The sequence below is a fragment of the Electrophorus electricus genome, chromosome 10 (genome assembly GCF_013358815.1).
Source record: "Electrophorus electricus isolate fEleEle1 chromosome 10, fEleEle1.pri, whole genome shotgun sequence".
NCBI classification, from domain to species: domain Eukaryota; kingdom Metazoa; phylum Chordata; class Actinopteri; order Gymnotiformes; family Gymnotidae; genus Electrophorus; species Electrophorus electricus.
The window spans coordinates 7236205-7261458 of NC_049544.1; the positions used below are offsets into that span (position 1 = coordinate 7236205).

The 25254-nt window shown below is 40.0% G+C and overlaps 3 protein-coding genes across 3 annotated transcripts; 1 reads left to right on the plus strand and 2 right to left on the minus strand.

The window, feature by feature from the left end:
• The first annotated feature begins 640 nt into the window (after positions 1–640).
• On the plus strand, positions 641–4028 carry LOC113575292 (lymphocyte activation gene 3 protein). Its single transcript, XM_027006723.2, has 8 exons — positions 641–814; positions 1023–1143; positions 1278–1492; positions 1944–2186; positions 2307–2642; positions 2878–3132; positions 3351–3472; positions 3658–4028. The coding sequence occupies exons 1-8, from the start codon at positions 772–774 to the stop codon at positions 3799–3801; spliced, it is 1479 nt and encodes a 492-aa protein (XP_026862524.2). The 5' UTR covers positions 641–771; the 3' UTR covers positions 3802–4028.
• Positions 4029–5822: 1794 nt separating this feature from the next.
• Positions 5823–14734, minus strand: plekhg6 (pleckstrin homology domain containing, family G (with RhoGef domain) member 6). Its single transcript, XM_027006679.2, has 14 exons — positions 14555–14734; positions 14186–14317; positions 13878–14036; positions 12765–12860; positions 12369–12419; positions 11734–11883; positions 11500–11610; positions 10957–11106; positions 10741–10875; positions 10541–10660; positions 10300–10432; positions 8359–8474; positions 6905–8166; positions 5823–6000 (listed from the first exon to the last, which is right to left on the minus strand). The coding sequence occupies exons 1-14, from the start codon at positions 14732–14734 to the stop codon at positions 5823–5825; spliced, it is 2973 nt and encodes a 990-aa protein (XP_026862480.2).
• A 3014-nt stretch (positions 14735–17748) lies between these two features.
• tnfrsf1a (tumor necrosis factor receptor superfamily, member 1a) lies at positions 17749–23507 on the minus strand. Its single transcript, XM_027006743.2, has 10 exons — positions 23334–23507; positions 22768–22892; positions 22180–22312; positions 21809–21940; positions 21517–21663; positions 21185–21266; positions 20162–20226; positions 19562–19740; positions 19321–19438; positions 17749–19241 (listed from the first exon to the last, which is right to left on the minus strand). The coding sequence occupies exons 2-10, from the start codon at positions 22831–22833 to the stop codon at positions 18931–18933; spliced, it is 1233 nt and encodes a 410-aa protein (XP_026862544.2). The 5' UTR covers positions 22834–22892; positions 23334–23507; the 3' UTR covers positions 17749–18930.
• Positions 23508–25254: the final 1747 nt, after the last annotated feature.

The window sequence follows — 25254 nt, forward strand, 5'->3', positions numbered from 1 at the left end:
GCAGTGTCAGAAAGCTTACCAGAACAGAAGATGGGCCTGCACATGCTAGAACACATTCATCGAGTCAAAAGTATTGCATTTGCATTACATTATCAAACTCTTCTACTTTGCTGAACTTGAACTTCATCCTAGCCATGGGGTGGTCTGGATGTTCGAATGTTTTAATATTTGCATGTGTTGCCTATTACCTATTCAATAGTCCTCACCTGCATTGCATGCAAGAAAACAATGTCTATAAAAAGATCTGAGAGAAGATTTTTTGATTACAACCACAACAAATTTTCCATTTTATTTTTCCACATCATGACATACTTTCAATTTATAAAATCCTTCAGACAGAAGGCAGAAGAGAAAGAGAAACAGGAGAATCCGTGGGTAAGTAGAATTGCTCTTGTTTGCCTTTCTCTGTCTCTCTCTCTCTCGTTCTCTCTCTCTCTCTCGCTCTCTCACTCTCTCTCTTTCTTACATTTTCCATTGTGCGTCAATCAGACCACAATTGAACAACTTATGTATGTCTCTATCTTGAAGTCATGTGACAGGACGAGGAATTACCTACAGTGAGACACATCCCCCACCCACAACGCAATATACATACTCTGCTCTAACTCAGAGATCACAGACTATCACAGACAAGACAGAGGTTAACAGCAAGCACTTTAACATTGTAAGTGACAGTGGCAAGAAGAAGGGCAAAAGAGCAATAAAAGAACTTCAGTAACAGAAAAAAGTAACAGAAAAAAAATCTTAAGGAAGGACTTGGCATAATCAAACATGAAAGTTCTGATTTTTCTAGCAATAGCTCTGGCTATACCATGTAAGTCTAATTCTCAGTATTTTATGTATAATGTCTTAGGCAAACTTTTTAATGGTCCTATTTCTGAGCATTTGTGCAATTGTATGTGTTTTGTGTACTACTTTACAGCCTGTGGGTTTTAGCACAGCTGCAAGAGCCTTTCACTCAGTCAGACAAGTGTTATGAGCATTGTGCGCTGGTATTGAGTGAATGTATGTGTGTTCCGCAGGTAGCCAGTGCAAGCAGACTGAAATAGTGGTGGCGAGTGGTTCAGTAGCAGTGCTTCCATGCATCGTGCACTCACCCAGTGCTTACTCCACTGCAGTCTACTGGAAGAGGAAAGCCGGAGGGTAGGGAGCCATTTCTCCTGCTCTCCAGCCATATAGAAACACAACATCTCATGTAAAGTACCAGAGCACACAGGTCATACATGCAGGAACAGTGCAAGCAGTAAAAGCTTCCTTTTGTGCTCCTGCTCGGGCAGCATGCAGAAGACGGTGTGGCGGAGGGACAAAAGTGGCCTTGAGTTCCGGCCAGTGGGACAAGCTTCACGCTCCCACTGCCCCCTGCCAAACTTTGGAAAGGGGGATTACAGTCTTCATATTGAGGGGGTGAGAGACGAGGATGCGGGAATGTACCACTGTGTGGTGGAAGGAACCAGATGGGACACTGTGCAGGTCATACTCAGAGTCATCAAAGGTAACATACCTCCATCCCACATACACACACTCTGACCATAATGAGCACAGACAATATAAAATTTTCAATTAAGTAAATTTTTGTAGCATATGTATTTAAACAAACAGTATCTGTTTTTTGGATGTTTTCTGGTTGGGCCCTGAATAAGAATACTATGGCTCAGTATCATGACTGTATGATACTAAATATATTGGGGGCTTTATATTTCAACTAATGAACATATTTAACTGACTCTTAGATGTTGAGATGATACAGCAGTCAAGCACCAGCACATGCTTGTAATGTACATTACTTTGCCTACATTACGTGGCCATTTTTAACAGAAAGGACAGGGCTTTAGAAAGGTGGGGTTTTCAGGTTTTGGTAGGAGAGAACTAACTCCCAGAATTATCAGTCATTCTGGGTTGTTATATAAATAGGTCTTTACTAACATCCCTCTGTTCCTCCACAGTGTCGTTCACTCCCGTCAACGTGATGGAGGGCGAGAAGGTGCAAATGACATGTATTATCACTCCCCAGCCTCCAAAGCACATTGCAGTGAAGTGGCAACTGAACGGCTCGTTGATGAGGACTGCCACAACCTCTCAGACTCATACACTCTATCATGTGTCTCAGAGGGAGGCAGGAAACTGGAGCTGCCTAATTCAATACAATGATGCACAGGCAAAAGCATCTGCACTTCTGCAAGTCAAAGGTACCAAGCTGTCTCAGACAGGCTATGTGATCATGACTAAACATTTCCAGATTAGTTTGGCTCATTTTGGTCTGTTCATTGGTTAAATCCTCCTTCTGTCCCTCCCCTTCTGCCTTTCAGGAGTCATGCTCCCTAAGGAAAGTCATGCAGTAGTGTATGGCGAGGTGGGCTCCTCCGTCACATTGCCTTGCATCTTCTCTGACGGGCTCTTTGTGAACAGTTCCTCCTGGGAGAGGGTATCCAGTCAAACTGGTTCACCTGCCTCGCTCCCATCGACTTTCCGAAACACTTTGGGCCATGCTGCTGGGGAATGGTCTGTAAAGTGGGACCAGTCAGCCCACATCATGAGTGTGAGGGAGGCCGACAAAGGCACATACAGGTGCTCAGGGCAGATGGAGGGAGCCAGCGGCAGGAGGCTCACAGTGGAGAGGCATATCCATCTAGTCACTGCTCAAGGTGAGCAGGTCCACTCCACTACATCATGATTAGATTACTCATTTGCTATATGCTTGCATCAGATACAACTCCCATCTCTAATGATGACTGTTAATATCAGAAATTTCCCCACTTCCCTCACACCTAAGAGGTTGGAGAGGCATGACAGTGAATTAAGTAAACTAATGTACAGAGTGCATGTATGATTGAGGTTGTTCTGACATTGCTTCTAAGCCAGTGACTCTTTGTCTTACAGTTTCACAGTCATCCCGAAGTGACAATGTGGTGCTCACCTGTGACCTTAGTAATGCCAGTCAGGTCACAGATTATGAATGGCTCAGATCAACCTATGACATAAATGCCACTCAGACACTCACTTCTGTCCAGAAGTCAAGGTCAAACAGCTTGACAATTCTAAACGCTGAGGTAAAGGACCAGGAAGGATGGGTGTGCCGCTATTATGAGCAGCAGAGGCTTCTGGGAAATGTCACTTTCCACATGCAAATGATGAGTGAGTAAAGCCACTTCTAATGTTTCGCAAGTTTGTTTGGTTTTTTGAGTTCATTTCTTATTGGCTACATCTTTGGTGGAAGGCAATTTGATTTCATAGCAATTTCATATTAATTTAATATTTACCTTTTTTAGCATGTACAGATATAAATTAAAAATAGATTGAATGACTGTATTAGACAAGAACTGAGTGTGTGCTGTGCATGTCTATATGTGCAGGTGGGTTGGCCAGAGAAAAAGAGCCTGTAAGTGGTAAAAAGGCAGCTATGGTGCTAGGATTGGCCTTCCTGTTACTGCTTGTACTCCTGATTTTGCTCCAGATATACAAAAACCATCGCCGAGTAAGTACCAAAACCTCACTGGCCCTGATTGGTGGTCATGATTGTAACTATCCAGAAAAGCAGTGCATTATTATAATACTTATTATATACTCATTATTATTATAATTATTATTACACTAGAATAAATATTACAGACAGAATATTATAGACATCCTTTCTCATTTTTGCTTCCACCCCCCCTACAGAGAAAAATGATCATGCAGTATCCAGCGATGGAGACTATCGTCCATCGAGCTGCCAATGAACGAGAAAGAAGAGATAGATGTAAGAAGAGTGAGGAAGGCCTGAGTAATGCTCACGATGGAGACCTGAAACAAGGGGCACTGTAACGTCTGCAGCAGTTCAGCCATTTGTAACAATCTCTGTGTATTACTTGCACATGTGAGTGTGTGTGTGTGTGTGTGTGTGTGTGTGTGTGTGTGTGTGTGTGTGTTTAAAGCAACTGTAGCATGAGCCTTGTAAATTATTCTTCTAATGCCATGATACTAAGCAAAACTACACAATTATTTTCTTGAATTTTGTTCTTTATCTATGATTTTGCTTAAATGTACATAAATAAAACGCACATATAAATCCAAAATCTGGTTTAATTTAGTGCATTTCATTTAATTTCATTTTCATGTACAAAATATATAATATAAAAAGTTACATTTTTTCATGTTAAAAAAGCTACAAACTACATAATGATAGAGCATTGTAGATTCTATATGTTTGAATAGGTTTACTGTAATTTGTGTTGGAATACATTTACTGTAACTGGTGACTGTAAAGCCTCACTTTATACATATTCACATTCAGAGGTGTCAATAACATTGATTCCGTTCTATGAACTTAAGTAACTTTTTGAACAAACTGTACTTTCAAGAGAGGGTCTTAAAAGAAGGTTCTTTAAACTCTCACTCAAGTACGAGGTCAGAAATATTCTTTTACGCCGTTATACTCATCTATGTTTCTCCGGATACATTTTTAAAATAATTTTAGCATTTGTACATTCCTCTACAACCTGGGCTGATCATTGAGTGCCACCACTTTGCTTCACCTGGACAACTGGATAACAGTAAATAGACATAATGGACAGTATACAGGCAAGATTTCCCACGTGAGACAAAGAGATTACATTTATCAAAAGTAGCTTGCAATATATATTTTTCTTTAAGGCACGCAAATCTACACGTGAAAACGGTGCTCTCCTAATGTGCGTTATTCACATGAAAGTGCTGTAATCCAGTATCAAGGATGTTCTTCTAGAAAATGACCAGATAGCTAGATGACTTGCTTGCATATTTTGTGTAGTAGGCCTATGGTAAATTGGTACCAAGCAAGTTGGAGCCCCTTTGTTGGCAAACTATTATTGAACACTGAAAAGAGTTGCCTCTAAGGCCAAATATAGGCAAAAGTCATACAAGGCTGCACATATTTTAAGTGTAATAATATTCTTATTTATGAATTAGAAATATATATTTATTGTAACATTCACTTAAAAGCAAAAAATGAGAGAAACATCCTTAAAACAGATTTCAGTGTAAATTCAGTGTAAAAAACAAACAAACTATGAGGTCCCCCTTTTTTAGTATGTTGGGAAAAAAGTAAATATTTAGTTGCATGGTGTTCTTAAATGAGATCTGATGAACTTGCTACTTGATTAGTATTTTTAACAGATTTCTTACTTTGACTTAAGTAATAATTTAAATGACTACTTTTACTTCTATTTGAGTAATTATTATTTTTAAGTAATAATACATTTACTTCAGTACAGTTTTGGCTACTCTATCCACCTCTGTTCACACTGCATAATAGGCTCATATCTGTATACCACATACTACACCTACATATTACACTGCTGAGAAAGGTCCAGTGTGTGGGGTTTCATAAATTAAATGAATGCTAAGCTTACACTAATAGAGAAAAATGCGCAGAATGGAATAGGACTAATGCTTGAATTAATAAAATAATTACTGTATGTCCAGACATAACAGGAAATGCCCTAGATGTGCATATGTGTGATTATACAAGAAGACATGTGTACAAGACAGTCAGACAGATGGAAAAATACAAAAGCAGAAGTGGCGAGAAAGGCGAGAAAACTATAAGTCTGTCTGTTGCAAAGTTATGCTTTAGATCTCACTCGCACTGCGTTGTGAAGTGACATCTCCAGAGCTCTGCATTAATAAAAGGCCACAAGGTAACGCACTGGTTCCTGTCTCTTCTTTCCTGCATCAATGGACACGACAATTGTCAGACTTGCAGAAGGATTACTGCCCTCTTCCCTAGCGGAGGATCTCACTACAGGCCCCTCATCAAAATGTGGGCTCCCTTCACATGTAGACAGTGGGACGACATGTCCAAGTCACTAGACCTCGCTGTACTCGCCCTCCCCAGGTGCCTCCTGGGGCTCGTCTGCACTTAGGGCCTTGTCCACCCAAGCCAGCCTTTCATTGTCAGGCCCCAGAAATTCCAGCACTTCTTCATCATCAAAGCACCATCCTGACCAGTCCACACTTGCACCCACTGGAGTGACCAGGCCAAAGCTGGAGAGGGAAGAAATAACATGGCCAGTGACGAACTCAGGCTTTGTTTTTAACCATTCACCCTGATTAGTGCTTATTTAAAAATTTAAGATCGTTATAATGTCTGTGTTAAAATGCTATAGATTATCAAGGTGTTTTATATATGTTTTAGCAATAGTAATGATCATATAATTATTTATCAGTCTCTTTATTAGAAAACAAGCAGAATATATAGAAATTCTGTTTACAGTATTAAAAAACAGAAAGGAAATCAGAAAAAAACAGCTTCTGGAGGGTACACTGGCAAGTATTTAGTGTGACGTCCCCTTATTCTTGAGCAATAGCAAGAAGACAGCCTAAATCTAAATGTAGTAGAACGCTGGAAAGTGCTGAAAGAAGCCTGGTATTATATATATATATATATATATATATATATATATATATATATATATATATATATATATATATATATATATATATATATATATATATATATATATATTATTTATTTATTTATTTATTTTCTTAAATAAAATCTGTAAAAAGAGCTACATAGATTGAGCTGATACAATACAACAGCTAACTGCATGTGGGCAGAGCAGCCGAGTAAGATAATACAAATGAAGAATGAACTATAATCGTTTTCTAGTCACTTCTTTGTAATGGAACAAACAATGCTCGCGCAACTGAAAACTTCAGCTTTTACTAATATTTCCATGTCATTTTGAGTTAAGGAAAATATTCAGGGGAAAAACTATACATGTAAAATATGTAATGTAATTACAAACATAATTAGAGAGAGCCCAAAAATATTTATTACTCTATCTTGAAAGCACGGCCAATCCAGTAAAGGCCTAAATATTTTTCAAAGATTTTTAAAAGGGACTGAGCTGAAATAAGAAGCTCACGGGCCATTATCACTCACCTGTTTCTCCTCTCCTTCTCACTGTCATACATGCTTCTCTTCTTTACTCTATAAGAGGAAGAGCTCAGCTGAGGTTTGAATGCCTCTAGCGCTTCTGCTTCCACCTCTTGTTCTCCCTCGCTGGTTGATGGGGAGGGAGTGCTGGGGGCACAGATGACATTCGGAACAGATGAAGCACTTTTCCCTGCAGGCTTTCCCTCTCTTTTCGTTATTCCACGACCCCTCTCTCGTTCCTTGGCCCTCGCCAGAAGGCCCTGGAGGGGTGAGGGATATTGCTGGGGGTCAAGTCTGGGTGGAGGTGAAGGAGAAGGCTCTGGGACACTCAGAGGTAAGCTGTGAGCACCTGAGTAGATGACCTCGGGTATGGAAGAACTCCTATGGCTTTTCACCTTGGGTTCTTTAAGAGAGTTCTGATGGGGAGTTTCCTTGGGCAGCTCAGGGTCAGAGAGGGTCTGTGTCTCTGGTGATAACTTTTCATTCCACAACGCAACTCGGTTCTGCTTTATGGATCCCAACTTGAGAACCAGGTGGGAATCCTGGGATGTTGAGGAGGAGTTTGGGGACTGGGAAATGCTATGGTTCCCATCAGAATCAGAGTTTGAGAAGGAATTCATGTTAGTTATGGACTTTGACAATCTTGTCTCACCCGGCATCATTCTGGAGTCCTGGGGTGGGGCACAGGACTGAGAATTTATAGGACGCTTTTTTCGTAGCCTTGGTGAGATTAATTTTCTGCAGAATCTCCCGGAATTTGTGAGCAATTCGTTTTCTTCACCTGACTGCCTGTGCCCGGAATCTTGCAAAGACTCTAAGTCTCTTTGTGAAATATCATTGGAGTTGATGGGTGATAGCGTCCTGTGAGTCCACGTAACTTGTCTTTCATTTCTAAGACCAATAAAACTGTCCTCAAAGTTTTCATTCTTACCAACCTCTCTTTCTTCACTTTCTTGTGCTGCTTCTTCATTGAGCTTTTTGGGTATGTTTGGCATTTCAATGCCAAAATGATTCACTTGTACTGGTTCAGTGTGTAAATATTGATCTTTTTTCCCTACTTGTGGAATTTCTTCAATCTCTAATTGGTTACCTGTATATGGTAGACCAGCTTTAACCTGAGATAAAGTGATTTCATCTGGTTGCTCCTCTGTGTCTTTAGTAGTCTGAGTGCTCGGGGAAAGAAGTGTTTCTGACCCTTCTAACTCTACCTGATCACTGGGCTCCTGTGGTTTAGTTATGTCCTTCTTCCTTAAGGTCTTCAAATCTTCCTATAAACCAAGAACACTAGTAAGGGTGTGGACCCACAAAACTATTCACTCATCTTTTACAGTATAAAGTTAACTGAATTCTTAAAGAGCTTCATTCTTAAAACCAGTGCGTGCGTGTGTGCATGTGCGTGTGTGCGTGTGTGCATGTGTGTGTGTGCGTGTGTGCATGTGTGTGTTTGTGTAGCAGCCTACCTGGGTTTGATTTATGGCAGAGACCCACACTGTGCATTTTTCAGGACTTGGGGCAGAGACAGTGTACACACTGACAGGACAACCTAGGTCACTCACCTCAACCAAGACAAAAGAGTCTAAAAGTGAATGGGAAGGAGAGAGAGAGAGAGAGAGAGAGAGAGAGCGAGAGAGAGAGAGAGAGAGAGAGAGAGAGAGAGAGAGATCCAAGAAACAGGACAAATAGTCAACAATCTAACCAAATGGACATCAGATCTATACTTTTGTTTGTAAACAATGGAATCAATGAAAATAAATGTAAACGTTACAGAGTTGAAAGTCATATTAAAATCACACTTTACTCACATGGTAAAAAATATGTGAGACATATATCTCGACTTCTAACCAGGGAGGCTGATTCAACTCAGCCCTGAACTGTTGAAGCTACAGAACCACACACACCCACAGACAGCATTTCTCATTTTTTTACTTATTTGTTTTCATGCATAAGGGATTCCACTTCCAGAAGTGTGCCCTAATTCCGCTGGCAAGCTTGAGAGGACATGGTGCTTTGCAATTTGTTAGCCTCAACATTTGCTCAAACTTATTAGCAAAACACTGTCCTTGTATAAGGGACAGGGGTATATATGAAGACAGTACATCTAGAAGTCTCATCCATTTGTGGTGCAGGTTAATATTTTCTTTTGCCCAAGAGTTATTGCAGATTGTACTGCTCATCAAAAGTTCAGCATGAGGCTCAGTTTCACCCTTTAATGTTTAACACATTGTTATGACAATGCTAGAAAGCATGCTGTGATACTGTAGGAATTCAAGTAGAATATATAATACTACCTGCAGATAAATATGTATTTCATACAGCAGCAAAGTAAAGGATGATTTTTGAGAAAGTCATGTACACTATTTAAATCTAGAATTTTGAAAAATATAAAATTAGGTATTTGTTAGACATTTTAGATATTTAGATTGAATCAGGTATTGATTTCTCTCTCTCTCGCTCTCTCTCTCTCTGTGTGTGTGTGTGTGTGTGTGTGTGTGTGTGTGTGTGTGTGTGTGTGCTGGTATTAATGTAGGTGGTTAATGGGAACTATTACATGCTACTATGACTGTTACAGTTTAATGATGATGAAATGGCTCCTCAAGGACAAATAAAGATTTACAGATTAATTGATGCACTAATAAAGTTATTTTTGAGTACAGAACATTGCCAGACTGACTGAATGCTCTGACTCATGATGTAGCATATCTGTCAATGGAATATGGATTGTGGATTTAAAAGAACCACAATAAAGGTTTCAAGTCTTTTGATCCTGTAATACAGTGAAGTATTTGAGGTAAACAGACTTTTGCTCTAATATAAATCATTTGCATCGCTACATGTTAGAATTTACTACAAGGTTCACAAAGAATTTACACTCATTATTTCCATCCTACAGATATCTTACATGTGTAAATCAATGGATAAATGCCTCACATTTTCACTCATGCTTATCTGAATCAGAGTTCACAGAGAAAGAGTAATCTGTCATTTTCCAACTATGTATCTGTCTAAAATCAAAGGATTCCTAATGTTCTATAAATATGAGTGCTGTATGCCACCTTTTTCAGGATCTATAAAGGCTCCACAATTCTAAATGAAGGGTATGTACTAATTTTGATATGTAAGCTACTGGATTTTCCCACTTGATTCCATTTTCATGGCACTGGAGACCTATAGAAACATATGTTACTAGTCCTGAATTCAGTTTGTGTTTGCTGCCAGAATCTGAAATACTTGTGCAGGAGATGCTTATACTGGAAAATGTATGGGTGACTTTATGGAGCATAGCCTGGGTGTGGTTGTTTTCTGATTTCAATACCCATCTTAGAACCAGATTATCAAGTCTGCCTTATCACTGGTGATGTCCTTTTTAGTAGAATGTGCCACATAGTTTTGCTAAAACTCACAGCCATCCTTGAGCTCAGCGCAGTGTATTCTCTCCAGCTCCAGTGGGGGGTGCACTACTTTCTGCTTATCTGTTTTCTTCTGGGCTTTGGTCAGCAGTAGTACATCGGTGAAAAGCAGAACGTTCACCTCCAGCTAATGTCAGGGGAACAATACAAGTCCTCAGCGCAAGCTGTGTGTTGTTAATGCTCTACCGCTACAGTCACTATTAGCATCGGAGCTGTGGTTTCAACAGTCCCTTACCTTGCTGTCCTTCCGACCTCTGACCTTCAGGGGTTCTTCCAGCAGCAGCTTGCGAATGGCCTTCGGTCCCGACCCACGAACGGGGCTGGTCAAATCAAAATGGCAGAACTCCTGTATGTGCTGGGATGTGACAAACACACAGCCAGCGAGTCAGCCGAGCCTTTCAAGCAAATGATGACGGCTTCTGATTATGCCTTTACCTTGTCGATTTCATCACCCATCCCCTGAAGTTCATATCCCTCTATTCTTTGGGAAAGGTCAAAGAGGTCCATCTCGTCGTCCTTAAACTGAAGGTAGTCATTGATGCTGTCCAGAAACTGAGTGACGCTGCTCAGCTAATAGAGGAAGAGAAGACTTGTGTCTTATGTACCCTGAATCAGCAGTACCCTGAATCAGCAGGGGTCACAGAAACTCACCATACGTTGGAGAGCATGCTGAGTGGGAGGGTCCTGCGTGGTTTTCAGAATGGCCTTCAAGAGCAGGGGGTACTTTGTGATCCTTTGGTGAGGTTTTGCCTGCATGTCACCCAATCGCATTCGCCTACACTGTGGATGAGTCTCCACCCACTGGGAACAAAGGATGGAAATATAAAAGCTGTGGGTTTTTTCAATCTTGTTTGTCTCTAAAACGTGAGTCACTGCCATAAGCTATATATAATACCTAAATACATGATATATATTTTAGTTCATACAATTAAGTAAATAAATAAATACATAAGTGAGTAGGTAAATAAAGGTTTGATTGCTCCCTAAATGATTTGTAAAGACCTGGATCAGTATATATACTGGATCAGTATAGATCAGTATATCATGTTAATTTTTCTGGACACAAAACCCTTGAATGATACTCTGATAACTGGGACCGTTTAATCCTGTTTGTGTTATAACACCTCTTATAAATTAATATTTGGAAGCTGGACATGCAGTTGTACAAAGTAGGTCTGATTTTGATTGCAATACCAGGACAAAGATATGGAAATGTGGGTTTGTTTCCAGCTGGTTGCGAGTGAATTCCACATTTTTCTCCTCCTCCCAACAGTAATCCAAATACACAGAAAAGCGCTCTGGGAACTGGGGGGGGGGGGGGGACACACAGGAGGAGTGGTGAGAGAGGACGACTAAGAAGAAGCAATTTAATCCTGTAAGGGCAAATGCAAGACAGATGCAGCAAGGCACCTGGCACATGTCGACTACCTGCAAACAGCCTGGCTCAAGCTTCAAAGGATCAAAAGGTTGTCCAGTGAGCCGAGTGCCCTGCAATATAGGGTAAATCACCTCCTGCCAGAAGAGCCTATGAGCGTCGAGAATGGAGGGTAGGTTAGAAAACAGCTGGGCTGAGGAAACCTGAAAGAAAGAAAGAAAGAAAGAAAGAAAGAAAGAAAGAAAGAAAGAAAGAAAGAAAGAAAGAAAGAAAGAAATGATTAAGTAGAGACCACCCATACATGCTGGTCTACTACTGGTCTGCCCTCCCCTTTCTACACACTCAAATGGCAAACTCAGAATAATGCAGTTTCCATCTTGTCAGCAGAAACTTTTATTGTCTGTGTTTCCACTGTGATGGTACTGATATGTACTCAGAGAACTACTGAATATTCAGATTAAAATGAATGGAAAGAAACACATTAAGAATGGAAAGAGACAGGCTTGGTGATGAGCACCTTGCACTAACTGCTGCATGCACTGTCCCGTACACCATCACATGTCCTATATGAGCCTGGCTGGGACGCGCTACATTCTGGCCCAGTTAGGTCAGCGCAGCCCCACTGTGCACAAAGAGCAGAGACGATGAGGGTGAAAGCAGACAACTGGGCCAGCTGAAGGGTACAAACCTCGTTGAGGAATCCCCGGTGATGAACATATTCTAACGCTGCCAGCACAAGCTGTGGGAAATGAGAGGGTGTGATTAGTCAAAGTTCTTGCGTATGCCTTCTCAAAGTCCAGGCCTGGAGGCCTGCAGTACTCTATAAATCAGTCCTTTATTGCACTGTATCACCCGGTACAGTTCAACTAATTTCCAAGCTGAATCAGTAGAGGTTGGAGGAGACATGGCAAATTGTGATGTAGAACATTTCAATACAAAAAGCATCCTTATCCATGTGACCATTAGCTGGGTGACAGTTATCTGTACTCACTGAATTATGGATGTTCCATAAGTGTAAAATGGTCATTCATAACTGCACTTTACTAAGAACATTTTTTTTTGTATGGTGACAGTGGCATCTTACATCTGTGACAATGGTGAGTTTGTTGATGTAAATGATCTCAGTGTGGATAAATTCCCACATTGCCTCCTGCTGATGCCTTTGGATTTTTGACATTGACTAAACAGAGAGAATTATTCATGTTATTAAAATTGTTAATAATACTGTTATTGTTGAATGTTGTGACTTTAATGTTCATTTTCAGCAAACTATAACATTCACTCTCTGTGCCTGTCATATCATAAACTTATTTTTTTCCTTTTAAACAGCCTGTTTCTCTGTCTCCATCAGTTCCCAAGCCAATCCACATGGCACTCTTCCTTCTCCATCTCTTTTTCCCACTCTCTCTTACCCATGTGCCTCCCTCCATGTCTGTGATGACAGTGCACATTTCACATGACCTACTGTTCTCTCCCTCTTTCCTGTTCCCAGCCCTCTGTCCTCTCTCTCTGTCCTGTCCCCTAACCCCCTGTCCTCTCCATCTGTCCTGTCCCCTAACCCCCTGTCCTCTCTATCTGTCCTGTCCCCTAACCCCCTGTCCTCTCCATCTGTCCTGTCCCCTAACCCCCTGTCCTCTCCATCTGTCCTGTCCCCTAACCCCCTGTCCTCTCTATCTGTCCTGTCCCCTAACCCCCTGTCCTCTCTATCTGTCCTGTCCCCTAACCCCCTGTCCTCTCTATCTGTCCTGTCCCCTAACCCCCTGTCCTCTCTATCTGTCCTGTCCCCTAACCCCCTGTCCTCTCCATCTGTCCTGTCCCCTAACCCCCTGTCCTCTTTATCTGTCCTGTCCCTTAACCCCCTGTTCTCTCTAGCTGTCCTGTCCCCTAACCCCCTGTTCTCTCTAGCTGTCCTGTCCCCTAACCCCCTGTCTTCTCTATCTGTCCTGTCCCCTAACCCCCTGTCTTCTCTATCTGTCCTGTCCCCTAACCCCCTGTCCTCTCTATCTGTCCTGTCCCCTAACCCCCTGTCCTCTCCATCTGTCCTGTCCCCTAACCACCTGTCTTCTCTATCTGTCCTGTCCCCTAACCCCCTGTCTTCTCTATCTGTCCTGTCCCCTAACCCCCTGTCTTCTCTATCTGTCCTGTCCCCTAACCCTCTCCCCCTCCTTCTCTGATTGCTGACTCTGGCCTCACTTACCTCACTGCAGCACACTATGTCTGCCCAGCTGGGCTCCAGGACCTCAACTCTGCCGTCCTCCCTCCAGCTCCAGCTGAGCTCGGCAGGCACAGGAAATGTTTCGAGTGTGCGCTTCAGGACCTCCATCACGTCCTGGCCTCCAGCAGCTCCTCCTCTCTCCTTGGCCAAATCAAAATTAATATAAATGTATGTGTAAGGGTTCCCTCTATACTGTTCAAATGCTCATGTTTTGTGGGCAGGATCAAGACTTGATTCTTGGCGCATATAATTACTTTAAATTATAAAAAATAAGAAATGAAGTGAAATACCTCCAGTACAGACATCTTTTCAGAGGATCCCTGAATGAAAGTTGCAGGCACCAGTGCTCCTCTGGTTTTTGCGTTGGCATTCGTTCCCTTACTCACAGTAGAAAAGCCTACAGCCTGCCTTTGCTTCTTTTTCTAAAGATGTCCAAATTAGATACACAGAGTGTTTTAAAAAATTTAACCAGTAATATATCAGTTACATCAGCAGTCTATGACATTCACTCACCACCAGACCACCACACAGTCTATTAAACCATTTGTCATCTTATGCCTAAGCATAAGAAAAACACATTAATAGACAATACCCTGACATGCACATCTTTATCTGTGAAGTCTTTTACTATTGTCAACAGTGCAAGCGATCAATACTACCTGATTCCCCACTGTGTGGTATTTTTGTTTGTTTGCTGTCCTCTTGTGGTTCTTTGGTGTTTCTGCCACTTGTGCCAAATTTCTGTCTATATCACTTTCTTTTTCTGCCTCCTTCTGGTTTTCAAGTTCTGCGTCCATTTCCTGAGCATTCAAATTATCTTTATCTGGGAGTTGTGTCATCACTTCCTCTCGAATTCACATGGGAAGCTTTCAAGAGATAGAAGTAGAGTGGAGGCAGGTCAGAGCAAAACATGTTGGTTAGAGTTGTAGAGTTAGAGACACCATTTTCAGTACTTTTTCATTCAAGTAATAATAATAAGCAAGTATCTAATAATAATTCTCGGTCTTGATTGGTCCACTGTGAACCCAACACCAACTGAAACCACAGAGCCCTACAGAGCCCTGATGTTTCCATGATTGTATCCATGATTCACCAAGTCATTCCAACGCCTTAATTATCTCATTCCCATGCCTTAATCGTCTGGTTCCCATGCCTTACTAACTCTTTCTATGCATTAGGATATTCTTCCTACACCTTAATAAGTCATAACCACACCATAATTTTTAAAGAAGGGACGTCACCAGCAGGGCTCCATAATTTTGGGCTTTTTTTTGGAATTGTATATACACTGGCTGATGTAAGAGTGATACATTAAAACAATTATTTAATTCAGTGTTTGTGCCAGCAACTGGGAGTAACTAGAACCTGGGAATGAATAATGCAGCTTATGAACCTACACTAGAAGGAAATGGATAATGATGAGGATAATATTGTTGCAACCTGAGTATGCAACAAAATAAAATGTTCAATGAGAAAAAAATGGGTAACCTATTAAAAGTTAACAAATATTAAAGATTTTTACAGTTTAAAATTATCAAGATACTATACATATTGTATAGACTTGTGAGACAATTTATATAACCAAAATAAAATGGTATAGAAATAGTATAGACCAACAAATGTCAGATATACATTTCCAACAGTTGCCAATGGACTTAAACCATATTCCAGAAAAGAAATATAGACTGCAAACTGTACTATTACCAACAAACCAACGTATCTGAACTGATATGCCAGCTAACCAATTTATATACTGACAAACCAAAAGCAACAGTGGCAAATCAGTACATGGAGAAACCAACATATTTTAAAATTATACATGCCAGGTAACTCATGCATGTAACAACAATATTTATATCAACAAATCAATATGAAATATCCATTAAATAATTGTGGAAAGATTAGCATCTTGGAAAGTCTCTAAACTTGGCTTTTTAACAAAGTCAGTGGGTATAACTAATCAATAAGAAAGCAACAAAAAATATGATCAAATCAAATAAATAAATGTTAATAGCTAATTTACACATGAACAAAAGCAGTATTCTAGCAAACAAATATAACTGAAAATTAATGCATGCAACTATTGCATATTAACACTGTGGACATGCACTGTCTGTATCAGGCACCCATTCATCAACCAGGTCCATGTCTGACCTGCCTGATACCCTTATATGAGCAAGACCCACCACTGTTCTGCCAAAAACATTATATCTGGTCAGTGGTCAGATCAGAAATAGATCATTGCTCAATGGGGCTGAGAAACACCTATAAAGGGCACCTAAAAGGTAGGTTTATGTAACAGTCGTATAAGGCAGGTGTTTCCAATATAATGCCTGATTAATGAAATTAAATGAAATGTCTCTTGCACAAAAACTACAAAGTAAAACATGCAATGGTAAAATTACATTACAAACCCCCAAAAGTAAGACACAAAATTCAAGTTCTTTACTTTTAATGTGAAAGCATGAAGTGATGATTCTCACCTACATGTAAAAAAGGCACTAAATAGTAAAGGCATGATTCACCCGCCATACGCACTTGCCACGCATGCTTCCTCAGAAGAATACCCCATTCACATGTGACATCACTCCCTATCAAAACACTGGCTCTACTAAACTCCAGCAAATGGCTTTTTCCAGAAAAAAATATGGAAAGTGTCTGTCTCGCACAAACACCAGAGTATTAAAACATCAAAACTACTAATATTTTCATTTCTATACGTTTCTATAGTACATTTCTATACATTTAATATTCAAAATCTATAAAGTCTTCTGTCACATAGGTACTGAATGAAAACCAATCTGACATCTTAAACAATTACCCGCCAACAGTTCAGTCTAACTACTCCGAAACTAACACACATATAGTAAATTACCTGGGGTCTGCTGCATCCATCGTCCTCAGGCAGCCATCTTTAGAGTCTGACACCTCTCTCCCTGCTATGGCTTCCTGCATCTCTCTGTCTCTCTAACCAATCTGTCTATCCCTCCCTCTCTCTTTCTTCCTCACTCGGTCTTCCCACAGTAACTGGTCTAGCCAGAGAAACTGGATTCTTTCTCTAGTTGTGCTCATTACAGTTAAGGTGTGTGCCCATAGAGTTTTTTTTTCTGATTGGAATACAGTGATTGACAGACAGGAATTTAAGTCGGGGGGGTGGGGGTGGTTCAAAATAATTAGAACAGGTGTGAAGTTATTTAATTCAATGTGAACGACAGAGGAGAGCTAGAGCTAGAGCAAGAAGAAATGTTACATGAGACAGAAAAACAAAAGTCAGTGAGTCGAGTGCAGGGAGGGGAGTGGGAAAAGAGCAGGCCAATGGAGAAGACCACCAAGATGCAAAAGTGTGAGAAAGATGTATTATTGGTATCAATAACCGATGAAGAATGTAGAACAACATGCAAGTCCCAATGCCCAAACAAAAACTTGCTATACACATGTGCATGCAAATGAAATTGTTGATCACATGCATGTAAATTGCAGTTCAGATACAAGCTGCCTCATGATAGCTATGTCACAACTGTGCCACTTTTTTGGTTCAGGTGTGTGATGCATATGGACAGCAGAGGTCACTAGTTCTCCTTAACAAGTGACACCATGCTTGCATAGAGCTAACACCCACACAGGTAGGCATGTTTAGCACTCTCCTCCAATTCAGATACTCTCAGAAACACTGGGTGAATGGTGGCTCAAGTGTTCCATTGTTATCAGATGCAAGACACCCAATCAAGAGTACTCAGTGATAGAACAATTTACATAAGGCCTTATTAGCCATTATTAATTCATTAATAGACTTAATGTCATGTAGTCTATGACTTTATCTCACCTGTACACAGAAAGACACTGCATCATAATAACACGTGTTCAAAATTTATTTTTTATTTAAGTTTATGAGTACAAAAATAAACATTTAAAAGGGAATGTGCTAAATAGCACCTACTTATATAAATGCAGCATTATTTTCCAATCAGCCTACTGCACATGTGATCCTTAATGAAGAGTCCAAGGTCACGGGAGGCTCCAGGTCTACACTAGCTCTAAAAGGCCAGTCACATGACAGAATCACTACAGAACTGATGAAATATTAGTGTCAGACTGCAGTTTCAGTTTAACAGGAAATCTTAGTTCCTTACTTGAAGTATTTTAAAGAAATGTATGATTCACTACAGATCTACAGTTTATATTCTGCTGAACTGGAGAAACTGCATTTCACTTCTTGTTATTACTAAAGTTTGAACTTTAAAACATGTCTTGGTTTATCAACCAAACTGTAAAAGCAAGGAAATGTCATTTGTTTTGTTTTACAGTACATCTGATTAAATTTTAATTAGTTTTCAATCATTAGAGTTTTAAATGCAAATCACCAGAGCAAACAGTAAAGCATTGATGAGACAGTGGTAGCTCAGTGGTTAAGTTACTTGACTGGTAATGGGAAGATTGTAGGTTTACACCCCACTGTTGGGCCCCTGAGCAAAGCCCTGAACTTGTACTCTGTTATGATGAGTTGCTTTGGATAAAAGCATCAGCTAAATGGTGCTCATAGCACAAAAGCACTGACAATTTAAAGTTTTTCTATAGAATTCATCTGATAATCTCAAAAAGCCTAATTAAAATATAAAAAAGCAAAAAGTGATTTCAGCATTAATGCTAATGTAACAAAGTTTATAACACTAAAATCAGAGTTCCTTAACAAGGGTAGCTGCAAGTTAACTAACACATTGTTATAGTGTATAAGAAAAAAAACAACCAACTGATAATTTTGTTGGTACAGGATAATTTTGATGGTAAAGCAAGGGGTGAAGATGCAATGGGCCCTGTGCCTGGACAAGGGGCACTGGAGCACAGTAAAATAACATATTAAAATATTTATGTCACCTTAATGCAGTTTCATTAAGGTGGTGGTGATGCTGTGTTACTGTAACAGCCTGTGCAAGTGATTAACAGTCTGCAAAATCAATTAATGCCCTCTTTTCTATTTGTTCTTGCTGGGATGAAAGCGTGCACATGTGCTCAGGTGCATACATGTGTTTTTGTGTGCTTATATGTGCAGTGTGAGTGTCTGAGCCTCAGTGCAGTACTTGTTCTCAATGTTCTCTGCGCAGCCATGCAGATTCATGTCCTTTAGTGTGCAGATACACTCGTGTACGAGGGACTGTGGGAAAATGTTAATGCCTCCTCCATGTCTGCTGTGACTCCACAGCTTCAGCATCTGGTACTGAGCGTCCATGAAGGCTCGATTGTCCCGCTCTGCCCTCTCAATGTCTTGCTCAGAGATGTTCAGACGCCTAACCAACTCCTTAAAGCGGCTGATGGGGACTTCATCCAGCAGAAAATAGATGAACTCATGAGCTGGAAAGAGAGAAAAGTTTAGTTGCCTCTAAATATTGTTAACCACAGTGGCAACCCCCACCAACACACATACACATACATTTAATCTCTCTGGGGATACAGTCTGGTAGCACCAGGTCCTTCTTAGTTGTTGCACATTGGCTTGTGAACAGAGGGCTTTCATCCACTTTAATTGGCAAGTCTGTGAAATTGAGACTCTGTAGGCAGTAAGCAAGAAGAAGACGGCACACTTTGGTGTCACTCTACATCACACACAGTGAGACACCACAGAATTCTGTGAATCAGTTTTTGCCACAACATATCAAATGCATTCATGCTACCTGCACTCCCACGTGTTGCTGTGGTTCAAGTGACTCTGGCCAGCTGGTCGAGGATTGTCCTCTACACCTCAACTTTATCCACTTTCTGAGGACTATATACCCGATGAATCCCACAGTCACAGTCATCGACAAAACTGTAATTGTGATGAGGATTATGTAGGGTCCGGTTAATGTAGCTTCTGAAAATGAAAGTAACAAGTCAACAAGACAAAAAAAGACATGTTAACAGTTTTGTGAGCCTTGGAGTGAAGACACAAATTAGTCATGTTAGTGCACATACAGCTTAATCATCCGCTCAAATATTGACTCAGCAGTGAAGCCATTTGGTGCTTTTGGGACAGACTGAATTGCTCAGGGAAGTTCCATTGATTATTCATCAATGTTGGTGAGAGACATATTGTTTTAGGGCATTTCACTGATGAACGACATTTGCTTTGTTTAATGGATAGCATTGTGAAGGAACTGACAAAATTTCTGTTCCTTTATCCCATTAATACTTTACACTTTTAAAGGAAAAAATAGAAAGACCCCCCACACACCCACACACACACACACAGCTTGAGCAAGGATAGAGAGGGAGTGAAGTGTTTAGTGTCAGACCTGGTTTGTGGGTCGGCTTGGTGATTATGAAACCTGGACATTGGGAACAAAATTCCGGACTGCAGCTGCAGGAAGACATGGCTTTTCAGCACCACCACTCATTTTAAACATAATTTTTAAAATGATTATTTCAGCTTTTCTACATACTAAAAAGACACATACACTTCAGCCACTTTCTCATAGAAACAATGATAGCGCTTTACACTGTTATAGTGTATATATGCCATTAAATACAGTGTAACACACTGTAACAATGTATTAATAACTTGTTTAATAATGTACAAGTTGTACTTACTCTGTATGCATTTATTCACTTTTCCATTATGTAAACACAGAATAGTCATGTGCTATTTAACAATGTATATTACAGTAACTAATGGACTAATTTTACTTTAGCAGAGGAAGTGTAATTATAAGTGTTACTCAAACATTTACTAGGAATATCGTCATTTAATATGGGTGTGCAGTTAAAGTCTTTAGGCCATTTTTGCCTAGCAACAGTGTTGTGCCTAAAACTCACTGATATAATATCCACTACTATCAGTGCCACTGCTGTGTTGAAAATATTCTTTTACCCAAATAATACCTAGGCAGGTAGTAGGGTAAAGACAAATTATGCATAGCATCAGATAAGCTACAATCTACAATTATGCACCTATGAAATGTAGTGAAGTGGCATTTGAGTGTAATTATGAGGTAGGCATCTAATAAACGTGGACGGTCATCATACCACAGTGGCGTACAGAGTGTAGAATATCTCACACTCTCCTTTTATTCTGTAATGTTGTATTTACTATATTTACATAGTAAAAAGGCTTACTTGCTTTTACTGGTTCTATTATTGCATAATTACAATGAACAATTTCTTAACATCTCTTGCAAGTAGTTTGGTTCCAGTTTAATAAGAATGAATATAGTTGTAATACTCAGAGGGTCCTGCAGCCTTCAACAGGCTTGCTCACGTGTTTGATCCTCTTACCACATTATGACACAAATAAAAACTGATGACTCAGTGTTACTCACTTGGTGCAGGGTGCACAGGTCTTGTTGTCCACACGGTAGTAGAGATCTTTGCATATGCATACAGTGTCCTTCTTCCCGGCACCTGACAAAACACAGTACCATCATTCTAACTGATTAAAACAACAAAACAGTCACCACTTTACATGGCATCACTTTATAAACACACCCAGGAAGGCTCCTGAGAGTGTGTCTGGCCTTTAGGCTTGTGTCTTAATGTGTGCTGCTGAATCACTCAGCACCTCTATTGTAGAGAAAGAGAAAGAGAAGCACAGACAGGAAGATGACAGAAAGGAAAGAAAAATTGAAAAAGGGAGAAAAAAACACAGCCTTACACTCTGGGTGCTGCCTCTCTCCATCTCCACATTTTTTGCAGGAAGCACAGTACCATGAAGAGGAACTGATCTCTTTTTTGTAGTATCCCTTCTTACAGCCACATTCCCTATTTTTGAAGTGTGTACAAGGTGTGATTTCAACTGCATCTGTGAAAAGAGATGCATGGCCAAATTAAAAAGAGGGGAATAATGGAATAACATGATAATTATATTTTCATTGCTTTAAAGGGTCACAAACAAATTCAGAGAGTGCAGTGCTGTAAGAAAAAGTGCACATCATATATGACATTACTTTTTTTTAAGCATTTATCGCATCTAAAGCAATTTTCAAAGTAGTTTGTATTCTCTTGGTAAGTTCCACTACTGCATTTCTCGCACTGAGACCTCAGACCCTTTCCTGTGCATTTCTTCTTTAGTTTAAACCCTGAAAGAGAAAAAGAGGGTGAGGTACAAATATGGCAGCCAGAGTTTTAAATCACTAAAGAAATTTTTCCTGCATTCTTCTTCATCACAAGCCTTCTGCACGCTTACTCACTCCTGGAGTTTGCAGTGGCTTTGACTGGAGTTGTGCTCTCCTCACCCAGAATACATTACAGCCACTACTAATTTCCTCTATAACAATGACAAAAATGCACAAACTAGTCTTGCTGATATGTCCCATACCTGGTGGACACTTGTCACAGCAGACACCATTGTCATTTTCATACTCATTTTCTGAGCAGGAAACTGATTGGCTGCTGTTATACTGTCCCTCCAAGGTCTTGTCTGATATAGCATCTGCTTGCCATAGAAGAATCTGAGGAAAAAGACAATGTGATCATTAAAATTTCAAATATTTGATACTGCACTTAGGCTCATTTTGTAATCCTTTTTCTGTATCTGACTGTATTTGGCAGTGTCCTTGTTCAATGGTAATGTGGACTCTAACCTATTGTACTGACTAGGATGCATTCTTTGAGTAGAAGACAAGTGGCTCTGGATAAGACCAACTGCTAAATGCCATAAATGCAAACATCAGAAGGGGAGTTATTCCATTCATAAATGACTTATCAAATCTTACTGTGCCACTCATAAATGTTATAAACGTCTTACCAAAAAACGTCTTGCTAAATTATGTTTCACCATAATTGAACCATAACCTAAAAATTAAATCCTATAAATTGACACACTTCAGTAGTTACAATGCTTCAGTGGAACTGGCACAGATAATAAGTTAATATCAGTAGCTTGTCGAGTTAAGTCACTTCTTACCAGCAGAAGAAAAAGACATGGCAAGCATTTCTTTTTCCTTTTCCGTTTACTGGGACTCGCGTCCATCCTAGCATGCAAACTAAGCACGCCTTGGTTCTCACTCCATCACTGACTGCCCACAAACGCTAACCAGTCGAAAGAGAAAGTACAAGACGACATTTATAAAATGTAACTTCTCATAAATGCCTATACGCGCAAGATTGACTATTTATATGCTTTCTGATTTAACCCAAGACGAGCACGCTACTTATTTACACAATTAAATAAAATTATTTGATTAGCACTGATTTAACTCTGAATAACTCTTTCATAGGGCCGCCCAAGGCAACTTGCATTCCACAAGCATATCGAATAAGGGCACTGCTGCATTAAATTGATCAAACTTGGCCCATATACCCATATATATACAAACATGCGAACATTATTTTGTGTTAACCTGACGTTAATTAACCACGAACAATAATATTAAATGTCATAGATTTTTCCACCGCCCACCAGCAAGAGCTCGTGATATTGATCTAGTTTCCGTTGTTGGGGTTGTGTAACAGAAAAAAAAAGTATTTTACCTGTGTCCAGTGGAATCCACTGTAAACGTATTCGGGATTTTAACGGCGACAAACGTTTTAAAACAACCAACAAATTTTAGCCCGTTTTCTTTCTTAACACTGCGGAAATGGAGTCTTTAACGAGAAATGTCACGCGTCACAAACGCTCCACCTCGAGAAATCAAGCTCCGCTTGTGTAAGGAATTCGAAAACCTCCAGTGGGCGGATATAAACATATAGGCTCATTTGTTCAGTTTGCTTTAGTGTTAGTTTCATTTCGATCACAGTACCAAACACCACCAAACATAGTTACCAATAGTTAGATACAAATACCGATAGGTCTTATAATGTACTTCTACAGTGACAAGTAGACAAAGTTTAAAACAATGGCAAGCATTAATGCTTCCGTGCTCAGTAAGAAAAAGCAGTTTTCTTTCTTTTTTTTCTTTTTTTTTAAAATTGAAATGGTTAAAACAGCCGGTGTACTTGTGTTATTCTATGTGGTATGTGGGCCACAAATAAATGCCACATTATTTTAATACTCTGGATAAAGGGGCTAAATGCCAAATGTGTCCAAAGTTTGTGCCATATCCAATGACCTTCTTTTATAGAGAGCATTATTTTTTCTTTAAAATGTTTTTTTTCCCTTTTACTCAAATAACAAAATAAATGGTATCAATTTTTATGTGAATTCTATTGTCAAAAGTAAATGTCAAAACCAGACATATTAATACTTAACTATCATTCATTTTATTTTTGTTAAAATTTTCTGCATCAAGTCAGTGACAATATTCAATGTGGCATAAATTCTAAAACACTTTACATCTAATTCCATCATATCTCATATTCCTTGTTAATGTCTGGTATTTTGCTTTTGTCTTACAGTATAGATAAGGCCAGCATGACTACGGATATACTGTTACTGGGCGGCAGAGCTTGCATTTCAGTTAATGGATGCAAGTGACAAAGCCTAGATATATAATACAAAAATTGCATAAAGCCCACACTAACTAAATAAATAGAACTGTAAATGTAACCGGACGAAAGATTCAGTAGACACCTGACTAATCATACACTACAATTTGTCGTGACTTTGTAAAAAGCAACAACGAGCGTGTATGAACGTTGACAAGAAGGGAGGCGCGAGTGTCAGGGCGAGCGTGGTTTAATAACAAAAGCATAGACAACCAGAGGCAGATAGAGGGAGAAAGTTAACGATAAAACGAAAGTACTCTTCTGGAAGTCCGGGACCATTCTGTAGACGCAGCGTAGTAGACTGCTGCCACGTCTGGTAGGGGGATCTGTGCGATTTAAAAGTATACAACAAGTAGGTTGGATGTGTTGAATGTCTGTGCCAGAAGCTAGGGGAACAGGGCAATCTGATGAAAAGTGGGTTGATAAAAGTGGATCAAATAAAACAATAGAGGACTGTTAAAATGCTACTACAGAATCAATTGCTATCAGATCTAATCCATTCTGACGATCCACCTACTGGCTTATAACCTGCCTCTGTACAATGTGGAAGATCCTGTCAGGCATCGTGGTAGCTAAGATGAGTGGGAACATGGTTCAATACATGAGCGGGGCTCAGAAAGACAAGAACACCAGAGGAGACAAGCACCAACTACTGGCTGATAAAACAATCACTCAAAACTGTAAAACCAGACAGACTAACCTGTGCACTGCCTACAAGCAAGCCCCACACATGGATCCTGCAAAGTTTGAGGCTGTATAACATCAGCATGACTCTAAGAGCCTTCATCAAAAACCATCAAGTGCTTTACCAAAGAGATGCTCCAGCAGATCCCAGGAACAACATCCGAGATCTTCGTCCAGGAGAGTGCAGTGCTGGGAACAGCTAAGATAATGCAAGACCCTCAAGCTCCCAGGACTCTGGTAGAGGACCCAAGCATGAAGGAAAAAGAGCACATGGGGGAGGATG

What these genes read in the sequence shown, in the direction of transcription:
- tnfrsf1a (XM_027006743.2), bottom strand. Translation starts at nt 22,833, where the DNA reads ATGGACGCGAGTCCCAGTAAACGGAAAAGGAAAAAGAAATGCTTGCCA. An exon ending in ACCTGTGCACCCTGCACCAA is followed by an intron (nt 20,227 to 21,184) that starts GTGAGTAACACT and finishes GTCTTCCTGCAG; the next exon opens with CTGCAGTCCGGAATTTTGTT. An exon ending in CAAGCCGACCCACAAACCAG is followed by an intron (nt 19,741 to 20,161) that starts GTCTGACACTAA and finishes TTTCATTTTCAG; the next exon opens with AAGCTACATTAACCGGACCC.
- plekhg6 (XM_027006679.2), bottom strand. Translation starts at nt 14,734, where the DNA reads ATGACACAACTCCCAGATAAAGATAATTTGAATGCTCAGGAAATGGAC. An exon ending in ACCACACAGTGGGGAATCAG is followed by an intron (nt 14,318 to 14,554) that starts GTAGTATTGATC and finishes GGACATCTTTAG; the next exon opens with AAAAAGAAGCAAAGGCAGGC. An exon ending in ACATAGTGTGCTGCAGTGAG is followed by an intron (nt 12,861 to 13,877) that starts GTAAGTGAGGCC and finishes CTCTCTGTTTAG; the next exon opens with TCAATGTCAAAAATCCAAAG.
- LOC113575292 (XM_027006723.2), top strand. Translation starts at nt 772, where the DNA reads ATGAAAGTTCTGATTTTTCTAGCAATAGCTCTGGCTATACCAT. An exon ending in TGGAAGAGGAAAGCCGGAGG is followed by an intron (nt 1,144 to 1,277) that starts GTAGGGAGCCAT and finishes CTGCTCGGGCAG; the next exon opens with CATGCAGAAGACGGTGTGGC. An exon ending in TTTCCACATGCAAATGATGA is followed by an intron (nt 3,133 to 3,350) that starts GTGAGTAAAGCC and finishes CTATATGTGCAG; the next exon opens with GTGGGTTGGCCAGAGAAAAA.